Source organism: Fusarium keratoplasticum, chromosome 8, assembly GCF_025433545.1.
Source record: "Fusarium keratoplasticum isolate Fu6.1 chromosome 8, whole genome shotgun sequence".
Taxonomy (NCBI): Eukaryota; Fungi; Ascomycota; class Sordariomycetes; order Hypocreales; family Nectriaceae; genus Fusarium; species Fusarium keratoplasticum.
Genome location: NC_070536.1, coordinates 6,982 through 22,027, shown reverse-complemented (window position 1 = coordinate 22,027; position 15,046 = coordinate 6,982). Strand labels below are relative to the sequence as shown.

Here is a 15,046-nt window from a genome sequence, read left to right as displayed (position 1 = left end):
CAATATTACGTTCTTGGTGTGAACTCTTGCTGCCGTCTTCCATTATTTGCATGCGACTCAGGTACGGTGAAGACGTCATGAGAACCAGGCTGTTACCTCGATTCTCTTAATATGGCTCCTCACCGCCCAGCCATTGCCCGATGGATCAAACACTTCTGGTGACGGCTGCAATCGCCATGCCCCTCATGAATGGACGGTCAGGCCTACTCGAGAGCTCTGAATTCAGGCTAATGAGTTAATGCTACATTCGCCCCAACCCCGCGAAACCCGATGAGACACTAAACCCCCTCATCCGCCGAACAGGTGGTTGCTGGTCGAACCTAATTTAAATTGCTGACATTTTGGCACTGGCAGTGGAAACGGCGGGAAGCTGGGCAAGCCCACTGAGGCTTCCAAGCAGCTCTCCTTTCCACTCAAGGCGACCTTGACTTTGTCTACTCACCACTCGCCCACGAGACATCTGTAATACAGATACCAGACGCGTGCATCTCAACCAGAGTCTCGTCTGGCTGCGAGGAATTGGGGTATATTTCTTGGAGCTCGAAACGTCCGTCAACCCTCAATATGACAAGGGCTGTAGTTGTTGGTGTCATTGCTTGGGCAAGGGTTATAACTTGCCACTTGGAGTGTTCTCGCCTCTCTTGGTTCTCGTAAGTATCACTGTCCATCCCGCATGCCCCGGGCACTTGCAGTAGTGTGTCATGCCGATTTGCCGGCGGATATGCCGATCGCAGGCCATGTGGGAGAAGTTAGAGTTCTCCCTCGGTTAGCGAGCCCTTACGGAGTACTAAGCCCTACTACTTAGAAACCGCCTATACCTAGAAATTACTTACTTTTTCCTTATTAATATACTAGTTTTTAATTATTTTTAAATTATAATTTCTTATATAATATTAAAATTATTATAATAATTTGTATATTTTTATATTTTTTATATTAAAATATATTAAAATTAATATATTAATATATATTAAAAAGTTTATAAAGAAATAATATACTTAATAAATATATAAATTAATATTACTTATGATACTTTAAATAAGTAATATTTATAATTATTTATAGTTTCTAAGTATAGGTGGTTTCTAAGTATAAGCGGTTTCTAGGTAGTGGGGCTTAAGGCATGAAAAATCTCTAGGTGTCCACTCAAGGGGCATGGGCGGCTATCTTCAAGGCTTATGCATTACCCCGTACTTCCCCATGGGGAGACAGGGTATACCTACTCCACCTGTCCTCTTAAGAGCGAAACCGGAAAAGCCACGTAGGTATGACTCGAGTTGGTGGATGTAATGTAAAGCCCTCTCTCTTCTGGGTTAGAATCCATGGAGCCGGTGCTCCGAAATGAGACTGACGGCGTGCGGGGGAGAAGCCCCTCGCATGTGTGCCGAGAACAAAAGGGCCTCAATAGTGAAAGTAAGCAATAAACAGTTATCGCATGGGCCATAGACGAGCTGTTGAAGGTCACTTCTACGTCTCAACGCACAGCCTTATCAGAAAGGGGAGAGTTTGGTGGTTTCGGAAGCTCAGCCAACGCTCTGCTTTCAGCCCTTGGCTTCCAGCTTCCAAGATTCAGGTCAGGGATCCGCCTCGCAAGGCGCGATCGCTATCGCCCAGCCCGGGTCATCTCGACAAATCAGCCGCGCCATCAGGGGATGGGAGGCCCCGTCCTCCCACTTGGCTCCGATCAACCTTCAAAACCGGAAGTCTCGAACCATGCGGGATCGAAGCTGGGGTTAGAGTCTCGAAGCGATCCAGCCCAATCAGCATCAAGCTCTGTGTTGGCCACCCCATTTCGCAATGTCATTGACCAAGTTCACCCCATGTAACATCTAACAGTAAGAGCTGGAGCTAGTGTTTGCGGAGTAACCCCTCAGTTGGGATAGCCTTGGCACTCGGTAAAAATATCGGCATTTGGCTCAATTCTGTAACATGCGAGGTTGGCGAGAGAGTCAGAATTGTTATAAACCAGATCCTAGGAACCTCTGAGGACTATTTGACAATCCATCTCACCCAGCGACGGACCAAGTAGAGCGAAAATCATCATGGAGATGAACTATAACAATGAGGTAAGTCATTTCTTATGTGACGTTGGAGCGAGATGCTGATAGACATCCCAGGAGCTCCATACCATCGAGGCGGAGCTCCACACAGATATCGTGCCCGGCACAGAGATCATGCGAGATGTTGCATCGCACCATTTTGTCAAGGATCGTTCTGGCTCCAGCCGTGTCCTCATTCCTCAGCCTTCGGACGATCCTGCCGACCCCCTCAATTGGTCATTTACATGGAAAATATTGACAATCACTGGGGCCAGTCTAGCGAGCTTCTTCCAGGGCTTTGGGCCACTAGCGCTTGCACCTATGTTCCCAGACTACATCGAGGCGTTTCACTGCAGCCTGGCGGACGCTGTCCAGTTCACTGGAGTGTGTATCTTGGTTTTGGGGTTTAGCAACTTTATATGGTAGGTGCTAATCCGATAGAGGTAGAAGAGTCTAGTTTGATCTGAATAAGGGTACTAATTATCGTGAAATAGGGTTCCGATAAGCACTTCCTTCGGAAGACGCCCGGTATACATCTTCTCCAACCTGATTTGCCTCGCCTCCATGGTATGGAGGGCCCGTGCCCAGACGTATGGCAGTTTTATGGGCGCTTGTGTGTATGTATTGAAGGGCACGAGTTGTCGAAACATTTCTTAACCGTGACTTAGGCTTAATGGTATTGGCGCTGGTCCCGCAGAGTCGATCCAACCATCCGTCATTGCTGGTAAGTCAACATGTTAGAGCCTTATCAAAGCGTGAATATGCCCCGGTGTTCTAACGGTTACCTAGATATCTTCTTCTTGCACGACAGAGGGAAATGGAACACTCTTTATTGGGTCACATATATGGGATCATTGATGATCGGACCGATTGTCAGCGGTTCGGTCGCGCTCAATGTCGGGTGGCGTAACTTTTGGTGGCTAAACGTGGCCCTGGGCGCGTTTGTACTGATCTATATCGTCTTCCTATTTCCAGAGACCAAGTTCGTCACCTGCCCTACTTGCCCACTAAGACTTCCCGCTGACGAGAACTAGATGGCATCGCCCCCACCCGAATGAGATCCTTAATGAAGTCAGACCCAACAGCGGGAAGAATGACAGTTCGGTCAACGCCAAACACGCGGGGAATTCCCAGGAAGATACTCAGAGCACAGCGGATCCCGCCATCAATGTGGCCACGGAGAAAGGTACCCCGGATACACTTGCTGATCTAAACGCCAGCGAGACGGCTCAAAGAGATCCTTACCTTGGCAGGGGCAAGCCCGCGAAGTGGCAATTTCGTGTCTTCCAGCCCAATGCCCATCCCTTCAAGGCTATTCTTCTGGACCTATGGATCCCTTGGAAGCTATTTGCCTTCCCCATCGTTCAATTCGCCAGCTTTGTTGTCTCTTGGAGCTGCTCTTCTTTCTTAACCATCAATCTGACCCAAAGCCAAGTACTTGCCGCGCCACCTTACAACTTCTCTAGCCAGACGATTGGATTTACCAATTTCGCTATTTTTGTCGGATCCCTCATCGGCCTGGCGACGGGTGGTCCTCTGTCCGACTGGGTGGCTGCCAAACTCACCGCTAGAAATAACGGTGTTCGCGAGCCAGAGATGCGGTTGCTCGCCATGATCCCATTCGTTCTTATTATGTACCTCGGAAACATCATTGTCTCAGTTGGATATGAGAACCTTTGGCCATGGGAGGCAATCGTGCTTGTTGGATATACTTGTGCAGGTATCCAAGTTGCGGCCCTCCCCAGCATTTCGAGCACGTATGCTGTCGACAGTTATAAGCCCGTTGCTGGCAGCCTGTTTGTTAGCATCACTGTCAATAAGAACCTTTGGGGCTATGGATTCAGCAAATTTATCACTCCTTGGAGCATCAAGTCGGGGTAAGTCGATCCCTCAACGTGTCGATTAGACCGTACTCATCGTCATCAGTTTCATCCAACCCATCATGACAAATGGAAGCTTGGTCCTTCTCTGGTGTCTGTTTGGTGTCATCTTCTACTATTATGGCAAGACGTTTCGTCGTTGGAGCAAGAATAGCAGCATTCACAGCCTTTAAAGGGTTTGACTATGTGAAGTTGCCTGGTATAAATAGATGAGATATAAAAGGCAGGTATTTAATAAGAACCAGAGGACTCTCTTAATATTAAGATACGCTTATAGCTTAAATACAGCCTTACTATTTGCATTTAGTCTAGTTCTAACTTATAGGTATTATATATTTTACTAAGCTTATACTTAGTAAATACCTTACTACTATAATAATTATATATTTCCCAAGGGATAAACTAGTTAACATACTTGATAAGCGAGTGTCTCAGACAAGCGAGTGTCTCAAGAAATCTTAACCCTCATAATAGAAATCATTAGAAAACCACCATTAACTATTTAATTAATTAAAACTACTCACTATACTCTTCCCTAGATATCTCAATCACTACCTGACAGGTCCTTGCATTATGGCCGGGCTGGCCGCAGACACCACAACGCCGAACCCCCGGTCGCGCTGACCTTCCTTAACCACCATATCGCGACGATTCAGCCACTACCTGCGCATTAGCATCCATTTGATCAATTGCTTGCCTTCCTTCCTCTACTATCATTACTCCTCTTTTCTGCAATCTAGTCCTTTTTGCCCTCCAGCGCCGGCTTAGTATCTCATTTGCCTCTCGAAGGTCTTTAACCTCAGCCCTTAATAATACAATCTCATGCATATTTCCCTTTACTGCCTTCGTAAGAGACTTCATAGCCTCTATAATTGACTCTGGGGAGCTACTCTTATGCCTTCTGATTCGTCTTTCGAGGTATTCAAACTGAGATCCGGCCTTAAGCACGGTCTTTGGGGTCCTTGAGACCCAAGGGGTAGAGGGTTTAGCCTCCTCCTCGGCAGGCATTAGAGTCCGTAGCTACACATCAAGCTTTAAGACCACACTTTCTGGGTCAAGAGGAACAAGGCCAGCTCCTTTGAAAGCCCCCCTGATATTTCTTTCCGTCATAGTGGCCTCGTGTGCTGCGTAGAAGGCCGGAAAGAACTCGGTCTTTGAAACGTGGGTAATAGAGCATCTGATCAGATGCTCTATTTCTCGACCATAGGCCTTCTTTAGCGGCCCAAAGCACCCGACGTCAAGGGGCTAGAGTAGATGAGATGAATGAGGTGGCATACAAAGCCAGATAATCTTCTTCTCCTCATAATATCTCTCGAATTCGATAGAGTGGTGACTTTCGTGGCCATTAAGGATCAGAAGACAATAGCGACTATTTGATCGCTTGGCTATGTATCGGTCAAAGTGCTTTAGCCACTCTAGACCGGTCTCATTATCAGTCCAGCCATTTTAAGTCGTTGCAATAGCCCAATCGCCCGGGAGGTTACTATCTTGGTACCAATTGGCGAGGTGATATTAGCCCGCGCCAATAATAAATGGCTGGATCGCCTGGCCTTCTGCATTGATCGCCCAGATGACTATAATCCATTCCCGGTTTCCAGGCTGCACTGATTTTGGCTTTGAACGCCTTTCTGAACCTGTGACGACCATTCCGCTTGTAATCATGCCCATAAGAAAGCCAGTCTCGTCAAAGTTATATAGATCATCTGATCAGATGCCATACTTCGCGATTATGCTCCCCACGAGCTGAAACCAATTGCGGATAATTATTGGGTCTTCGCATTTAGCTCTCTGGTAATCGTATTTCCGAAAAAAACGCGTCTTGAGCTCTGGGTGTCGCTTAACGAAGTTATGAGCCCAACGCGTGCCAACAAGTGGCGCATCGCGGTCGGCAAGTAATTAATCAGCCATTTCTTTCACACCACGAAGCCAGGGGGGAAATCCTCGCGAATCTAGGTCGAGAATAAAGTAAATAAGGATCTGTTCCTCTAGATCTGATAGCTTGCGTGATTTCGTATTATACTGAGGTGTTAGGGTTAGGTTTATCTATTACACATATATGTAATTAAGTCCCCACTATCGCATGTGTGATCCAGGCCCCACTTTCACATTATGTGATCCGTCTAAACTCATAGGTAATATAGACCCTAGTCCCTATCACATATATAATCGAGTCCCACTCCTATCCAACAATCAGAATCCCCTCTCGACTTCTTGGTTCGTATTAATCATAATTCTCATCCTCTTCTTCCCCACTTTCATCATCATCATTATCACCATAATATTCGTAGAGAGTAGACTATCGGCGGACCAGTGTCGTCTTAGCATCAGCATCGCCTTTTATCACACTATCTAACTCCTCTATAAAACCTCGTGGAGGTATACAAACACCGAGCAGTTCTAGAATAGAAGTTTTCCGCAAGCTATATAGATCACCGTCTATAGCCATCTAAACCCCAGGGACTCTCAGGTCCCTAGAAAGATCTTACATATTATTGCCAGGAAGAAGGGGCTTCAGGACAGGCTAGACGACATACATATACGATGCCTCGCAGATCTCCAAAAGGTCAAGAAGCTCGTCTGCAATAGCAAGCGCCATAGCACAGAACTTATCCTCTTTTTTAATGCCATCAGTTAGACGAATCTTATTATAGCACGTAAAGAGGCTCCTAGAGACAAAGACATAAATGCCAGCGCTAAAGACATCTGCCATCACTATCAGTGGTCGCCAGGCATAGATCTTCTTAGCCAAGGTGCCTTCGGGAAGACCGAGCTTCCTATTGAGATACTTGGCTATTCTCGTTGAAAGTGCCAGCCCCGCGTTGGCGTCTATTCCGTTCTTGACGAGGAAGTCTTCGATATCTCTATTTGACCCTGTCGCGGCCGGGCTCGACCAACGATCCCATTCACGGACGAGTAACACCTTTATATCAATCAGTCGAATGTCATCGATCGTCAATATATTAGGGCTATCGTGCTGAACGGCCTGAGCCTAACGTAGGGTGAAGCTAGATAGTATCGCCGGGCCACCCTTGCGGATCTCGTCTGCCACCCTGCCCGCGTTCCGGTCGAGGTCGGCGAGATAGCATTGCGGGTGATGGCCATAAAGGTGCGTCAGTGCATCAGCGAGCCATTTCTGGCCTCGGCCGCCGAATACCTTATATAGGACGGCAATACCTATAACGCAGATCTCTTACGAGGATAGTCTGCCGCCAAAGTCCCTTTCTTATAGCCTCTAGGCAACGGCTAGGGTATTAAAAGCCTCATCTCCCTCCTCGGGATAATGATTCTTAAGTCTGCCATAGCTGAGCTTGGCTCGCAGGGCCTCCACTAGGGTGGCTAGCTTATTATCCCCGCCGAGTCCCTGCTTTAATACTCGCGCAACGGCGCCCAGCTATATCACGACGGGTTCATTATCGGTCTAAGGGACCTATATGAGAATCAGGTTAGCAAATGGCCGTGAAGGGATATCGCCGTCTTCGTTATCGTCTCGATAATTATTCAGCACATCCGGTAAAACTTGGGTGGATGCCTAGAAGAGTTAGGTGCCTCTCGAGAGCGCACCTAGTAAGGGAGGAAAGAGTGGCTTCTTCATATGACTCACATAGTGGCTATCCGTCCCGAGTTGCCTTCTTTGTCACTGGCTTAAACATAGTGCTTGGCAAGCTCATAGGCTAGATGCTCCGATATGCCCTTCTTGACGAGGGATGCGTGCCACTGGCCGATAAACTTCTTGAGCTTCCTCTTATATCTGGAGAGGGTCTTAGGCAGATCATCAGCGAGACCCTACTTATCTAGCGCCTCGGACGACAGCAATATATAATATTGCGTCAATAAGCTAGTAGTATCTATACTTAGGATAGTGCGGGAGGTGGAATCTAGAAGGAAGCTAGACGGCAGACTGCTATGCGCGTTGGCGTCAGGATCTTATTTAGAGCTGAGTGTCTTTCGCCGGAGAGGCTAACTTGGCCTGGCCCCTGACGCGTTAGGGTCATCGGCAACGAATAAGCCCGCGCCTAAGAATCCTGGCGAACCCTGACAATTATGGCTTGCGTCGGCTGGCAACCGACGATTAATTTTATATGGGAAATTCTTTGGCGCTTGCATGACATGGATGTGCCGACGATTAAAATAAGCACCAGCCGACGATTAGCAAAATGGCCCCCATGACGGTTGCAGTGAGCTGAAAATAGAGAAGAATATAAAGTGAATATCTGCGAATCAATTAGTACTAATATTAATATATATATTTATAAGTTTCGTACTTTGGCGGCGAATTTACGTCGAGATCGTTTTCTTTGATGGTTATCGGGCGACAGGGTTAGCGAGCATGGGTTTGGCCGCCGTAGCCAATAATAGAGCTTCTTGACTTACAAAGCGCAGTGGTGGCTGTCGACCATCAGGTTCGTCACGCTCAGCTCGAACTGCCGACGCGGAATAAAGGGGTTTTGGATTGGTATTAATGCTGCGTAGTAGCCAATAGAGTTTAGAGAGGGAATTTGAATCTTTACTTTCTTAAAATCATTCATGATGGAATACTTCGTATACGACCCAGAACTCCAGCTTCTCTGCTGTCGAACATGCCGGATCACGGTCACACACAAGCAGATCAAGGTGCATCTTCGCAGTGCTCCGCATCATCTTAGCACGAAGATAATCAAGGAGGCGCAGAAGTGGGCATCTAATTATGAAGTCTTCCAGAGTCAGCAAGAAGCTCACGACAATCTACCACCAAGGCCCGATGATGCACCGCCAATTGCAGGATTAGGTCCGCCAGGTACGGGGGGCATTCGATGCGAGTTTGCCACAGAGCACAGCACATCCCCGCCAGATTGCCGATACGTGGGTACAGAGTTGCGACGGATTCGAGAGCATCTCAAGATTGAACACCAGTGGGATCTAGATCTCAAGGGTGGACGTCGCTCAGCTGCTACGGCCGAAGAGGAAAGAAGCAACAGTCCGTGGAGGACTGGGGTGTATTATCAAAGATTATTCTTGCGAGGTCCGGGCAGCGAGCTATTCGAGGTGGCAAGAGGACTAGATCTCGATCAGTCAAGGTCTCAAGACCACGGCTCGCAGGCCAGACTTCAAACGGCCATTGACGCATTTCAGAGAAAAGGCAATGGCATCCGGAGCCAAGAGGCAGGGCGTATTGATGCGGAGAATGACTTTACGGCGCCGAATCCATGGCTCCGTCGGCTTGGTTCTGCTCTTCACTTAAAGGAATTTAGCGGGAAAAAGGACTTTCTGAGGGACTTGATCTCTATGGAATACGAAGTCGATCCGAACGACCCAGACGAGTCAGACGACGCTCAACTACGGTTCGTACATATCGCATTTGATCGGATGGTCAACCGCGCCAAGGCCGTCATCACACCCGAAAATGTCTCTTGGAATGCTCTGTTCGAGGTCAACCGCAAGGAGCTTGCCAAGGAGAGGAGCAAGCCATTTCATTTCCGGTTCAAGCCCGAGACTCAGAGGCGATACACGCTTGTGGTCAAACAACTACTCGCTTATATTGTTCGCTGTATGTCTTTCGAAGACAAAGCAGATCGGCCACCGTTCAAGCTGAGCAGGAGACAACAGAATGCATACGATACGATGATGGAGCACGCAGACGACTTGACGGACGCTTGGAAGGACCATGGCGGTGACCCAGAGGCTCCCGAAGTTTCTAAGCTTCTTAATTTGCTCGAAAATGACGTTTTGGAACTTTACATATCTGTTCTTGATCATTTCACCAAGGACACGGAGTATGATAGCGTTCTCGTCAGCTTCTTGACTGTTCTGAGCGTCCGTGCGGATGGTACTTGGGAGGGCTATGCGAATTTCACCCCAAAGCTTTCCGCAATCATGGCAATATCCCGTCTCTGCATCGTCAAGTACGCAGTTGATCAGCGAGCCAAGGCCATCAAGCAAAAGATGCAGCAGGGCCAGAACCGAGAAGAGGCAGAGGAGAACAGCCCGAGCAACTTTGCGCTCATATCCGAGATGACTCGCCGGTTCATGGTTGGAGGAGGAGAGGGCTGGGAAACGACGCCAACGCAGTTTATCATCCGACTCCGAAACTTTGGCATGGCTGCACATAACAATACGGCATCCCAGGGGTCGGTAAGCTGGGATAAGGAACACATCGTCTTCAAGGGCATCCGTCTCAGTGTTCTTGACGTACAGGCCATGATGAGAATGGTAGTCCACCAGCTGGAAGATGTACTGTATAAGGACTTGCTGTTTTGCAGAGAGTTTTCTGATCAGTCTCCGGCTGAGCTTGGCTTACCCGAGATCCCGTGGGGTGAGCTCTTGGACAATGCTGCTGACGAAACGATTGGTCATTCATTTGTCGATAAACTATTCCAGCACGATGGAGGCGCAAGCAAAGGTTGGGTCGTTCGAAAGATATTGCAGGACGATGGCTTGAGGGCTACGTGGGTTAAATCGGTGGGTGATGGTGATGGTGGCATGGAGTTGAATGCAAAGGCGGCATATCGATATGGTCTCCGGGTGGAGAAAGCTTTGGAGTTATTGCTATTTCTGGCGCAATTGAGTGGCGGGTTTCCCCCAAGGGCATATGAGCTTCTCACGATTCGACACCGCAATACGGCCAACGGAGGAATCCGGAACATTTTGGTGGACTAGGGGCTTATTATGATTGTCACGGGTGTACACAAAGGCTTCTCGACGTCTGGAAGGCTCAAGATCATTCACCGGTTCTTGCCGCGGGAGGTTGGCACTCCGCTGGTGTACTTCTTGTGGCTTGTTTTGCTGTTCTGGGAGGATGTCTAGGCCAATGTATGGGACCGGTCTAGCTTTGACGCTGGTCTATGGGCTATAGAGGGTATACCGGAGAGCAGTGGCCCGCAGGATAACGAGCAAACCGACGGCGCCGCGGAGGCTAGCTAAGAATAAGCTAGCCAGGCTGGGGAGAGCGGGCAAGGTGCTTGGAAGCTAGGACCCGGGGAGCACTGGACGTCACCGCGCTTGGCACGTATTATCTGAAGGCTTAGTGTTGCAGCGTGTGGGCAGAAGCTCAATATCAGCAGCTGGAGGCATATATCAACTGCGATCGGACGACGATACTTCCGGAATGCATCCATAGCCCACACGAGACTACTGCGGGAAGCAGAGTCAGACGATAGCGATAGCGACAGCGACGATGATGGGGATAGTCTGTATGATCTGCAAGCTGGTCACGGGTCTAAGATCGCAGGCTTGATCTACGGACGACTAGTAACCGAGGGAGCTTTCGAGACCAACGAGCGCCGAGTCAACTTTCGATATATTAGTGAAGAGTGGCATCGGCTGCTAGGATTTCCGTCTGCGATGGGAGGGTTCGGCGAGGTTCTCAAGCCGGGCCGTAAGCGGAAGAATGCATCCATATATCACGAAGCACTTCAAGAGTTACAGTTGAAGAGATGGAAGCTACGCCGCCGGATCAACATCGACCGTGAACTCACTCGTCTCTACGGAGAGCAGGCTACATTCCGGGGCGTGTAGCGGGAGGCGCTCGAGGCGATTATGATGAATAAGAGCCCGATCGTGGTGGTGATGGGAACGGGCGGTGGGAAGAGTTTGGGTTTCATGCTGCCAGCAGTAAGCTGCCCAGGCGGTGTGATTGTGGTCGTAGTTCCGTTGGTATCGCTATAGGGCGACTTGATGGAATGTTGCCGGAAGATGAGGATACTATGTGCCGAGTGGCGCAGCGATTAGTCCCCAGGGGCGGCATTACTTGTTTTCGTTACGCCCGAGTCTGCAATGACTAAGCGGTTCCACGACTACGTGGAAGGGCTTCGAGTGATGGCATAACTCGACGGGTTTGTGTTTGATGAAGCTCATACTATCTTGGAGGGCACGCGGGACTTCTGACTAAGGCTAAGAGAGCTTGGGCGGCTAGCACTAGTGGGGGTGTAGATGGTATATTTGACGGCAATATTGCCACCAAGCAAGGAGGAGGAGTTTTTCGAGCTGATTAATACGCGACCAGAGGATGTGACTATGATTAGAACTAGCACAACGCGCTCGAATGTCGCATATAGCGTGCAAACGCTGGCAGCAATAACCCCCGAAGAGGCTAGCGAGGCAGTTATGACAAGGGTTCGAGAGATTCTGGATCAGAAACTCGAGGAGTATCCATGGCCGGCGAAGATGATTGTGTATTGCAATACAGTCATGGCAACCAATGCTCTTGCGACTGAGCTAAACTGCGACGCTTATCATCGAGATGTTGATACCCGAGACGGCAAGGCGGAGAGGTTACGAGCTTGGATGAGTGGGATAGAGCGAGAGCGATATGGCGGAGGGCGGGTGATTATAGCTACTAACGCGCTCGGGTTGGGAATCGATGTCCCAGATATTTGAGTGGTGATGTATGTGGAGATGCCATTCGAGATGGCAGATTACGCGCAGCAGAGTGGACGAGCTGGGAGAGACGGCAAGCAGAGTGAAGCGATAGTAGTGCGGGTGGCAGTCGAGGGGCAGGTAAGGAGACCGATAGGGTTTGGTGGTTACGGGTCCGCGGAAGACTTCGTCAGCGGGAGGGTATGCAGACGTGTGGTCTTGGACTCGGAGATGGATGGGCGTGTTGATCGGAATAGCTGCGAGGAAGGGGAGGAGTGGTGCGACGTATGCCGGGCCGCTGGCGAGGAAGCTGAACTGGAAGATCTAGAGGTGAGCGAAGAGGATGAGGAGGTGGATGTGAGGGAGTAGGAAATTAACGTACGGCTGATTCGAAGCTGGGTGACGAACAGGGCTATGAGCGAAGCAAGAGAGGTTGAGCTATTTAAGGAGAGGCTCCAGGAGCGGTTATTTGGTGGCTGTATGTTTTGCTATCGGCTAGATTTGGTTGATAACAACGCGGACCATACCGTAATGGACTGCGAGATGGCACGGACTAGTGGGGGGTTAGAGAGGAAGATTTTTGATATGGGACTTCGGATGCAAAGTTATCTGAGGAGGGAAGGAGGAATGGAGGATTTTGGAGGCTGTTATGAATGCTTTCTTCCGCAGGAAGTATGTACTAGGTGGGAGGAAGACGAGGTACAGGGTGGCTGGCGGAGATCTCAGGCAGGGGGATGCCGGTATCGGGGTGTCATGGTATCGACGATCGCTTATGTATATACGCTATCGCCGGAGGAGGCAGAGAAGTTATTTTTTAGGCTCGGGTTTCAAAGGGAAAGGGGCAGTTTGAACGAGGAGAGAATTAAGCAGCAGGAGGTGTGGAGATGGATGGGGAGGCGGATTGGCTGGAGTGGGTTACAAGCATGGAACATGTGTAGGGTCTTTTTATATATGGCAGACACTGGGGAGCAGATATAGGCAGGTGGAATAGGGGAGTAATAGGACTAGGGTTAGGGTGACGGACTCGTGGGATAAAGGGAACCAATGCAGACGCACCATAGGAGGAAACCATCTGGGAGGTATATAAAGGCGGCAAATATTGGTTTTATATAGCCATAGAGGCGGCGAGGCAGAGGGAGAAATAGCACAATGTGAATCAGGCGCGATTCAAGAAGGCGAGGATCACGCCGGATTTATATTATGCTATTAGTATAGGAGAACGCTGTAGCAGGCAGGTAAAGAAGTAAGCATTCTACCCATCACCGAATCACGACGTCAATATATTAAAGAATTAAGTTATAAGGGCTTTAGAGGAGAATAGTTTATTTAGTGGAGTAGAGGGGAGATTTCCAAGTTGGTGGTATGGCCAGAATAGCGATAGTAGCCGTAACGTTTCAGTTTGAAGCCGGTCCAATTGGAACTAGACGCCAGAGCTGAGGTAGAGTGCAATGCGCGGAGAGCCGTCCACGGGTGGGAAAGACATACGGACGCAGAAGATGACAGTAAGGGCAGGGAAGTAGATGGCGAGGCGCACGGTAAGGGTATGGATAGATAGCGGTTAGGTTAAGTAGTATCAGGCAGGAGTATAAAGGAGGGAAGGAAAAGAAGATAAGGGGGGTAGATAGGTGTAGGGTTAGGGTAATAGATATATAAGAGAAAAGAGAAAAAGAGAATTAGGCAGAATATATATAATACAATGAAAGGATAAAAGGAATAAAACGCCCCCCGAACCCGTGGAACTAGCTCCCGGCAGGGGTGCGGTAGCACGAGGGTTAGGGTTAGGGTTAATAATCGAGGGTTAGTTAGAGTTAAGAGTAGAAGGTTAGGGTTAAGAGTAAGAAGAGAGGGTTAGGGTTAATAGTAAGGAAGGCAAAAGGAATAAAATGCCACCCGAACCCGTGGAATTAGCTCCCGGCAGGGGTGCGGTAGCACAAGGGTTAGGGTTAGGGTTAGCAGTGAGTAGGGTTAGGGGTAGTAATAAAAATGAGATTAGGGTTAGGAGTAAGTATAGGGCGTTTAAGTAACCAGCAGGGGCAGAGTAGTATAAGAGTTAGGGTTAGTAAGAAGTATATGGTTAGGGTTAGAAAATGAAATTAGAGTTAGGTAGAGGTAATGTATATAAAGTAGAAAGTTATAGAGAAATATATATATAAAGTGAAAGAAAAAGAATATAAAAGGGTTAAGTAAGGGTTATAAAAGAAAAAAAGATTTTTAAGAATAAAGATATAATAAAGAGGATAAAGATATAGAGATAGTATAGTAAAATTAATTACTAGTATTACTAAGTATTAAATATAAAAGAATAATAATAGATATAAAAGAGAGAAGAGATAAAGAAAATTAGGTAGTATATATATTATAAAGTAAGTAAATAATAGTAAAGGTAATAAATAGAAATAAGAGTAAGGGTTATAAAAAAGAAAGGAGTAATAAGGCAAGATTGCTAAGATAAAAGTAAGAAAAAAAACAGCCCCGAACCGGTGGAACTAGCTCGCAGCAGGGGTGCGGCAGCACAGAGGTTAGGGTTAGGGTTAAAGATAAGGGTACAGAGGGAGAAAAATAGGGTTAGTAAAGAATTAAAAGAAAGAAAGAGAAAGAATACATATAGATAAGGAAGAGATAAATAAAAGAAATAGAAGGTAGGTAAAAAGTAAATTTATAAAAAAAAAACAACCGCTAGCGTTATTGAAGTAGGAACAACCGCTAGCGTTATTGAAGTAGGAACAACCGCTAGCGTTATTGAAGTAGGAACAACCGCTAGCGTTATTGAAGTAGGGTTATGGTTGGGGTTAGTAT

General features: G+C 48.0%; 2 protein-coding genes across 2 annotated transcripts; both read left to right on the top strand.

Annotated features, from left to right (window-relative positions):
- Positions 1 to 2,042: 2,042 nt before the first annotated feature.
- Positions 2,043 to 4,092, top strand: NCS57_00980900 (MFS domain-containing protein; the record flags this gene model as incomplete). The annotated part of the gene is made up of 7 exons (XM_053059570.1): positions 2,043 to 2,066; positions 2,109 to 2,461; positions 2,534 to 2,656; positions 2,708 to 2,763; positions 2,829 to 3,021; positions 3,074 to 3,916; positions 3,966 to 4,092. The coding sequence occupies 7 exons, from the start codon at positions 2,043 to 2,045 to the stop codon at positions 4,090 to 4,092; spliced, it is 1,719 nt and encodes a 572-aa protein (XP_052909964.1).
- A 4,354-nt stretch (positions 4,093 to 8,446) lies between these two features.
- Positions 8,447 to 10,552, top strand: NCS57_00980800 (uncharacterized protein; the record flags this gene model as incomplete). Its single annotated transcript, XM_053059569.1, has 1 exon — positions 8,447 to 10,552. One exon carries the CDS (start codon positions 8,447 to 8,449, stop codon positions 10,550 to 10,552), a length of 2,106 nt encoding a protein of 701 aa, XP_052909963.1.
- Between the last annotated feature and the right edge of the window lie 4,494 nt (positions 10,553 to 15,046).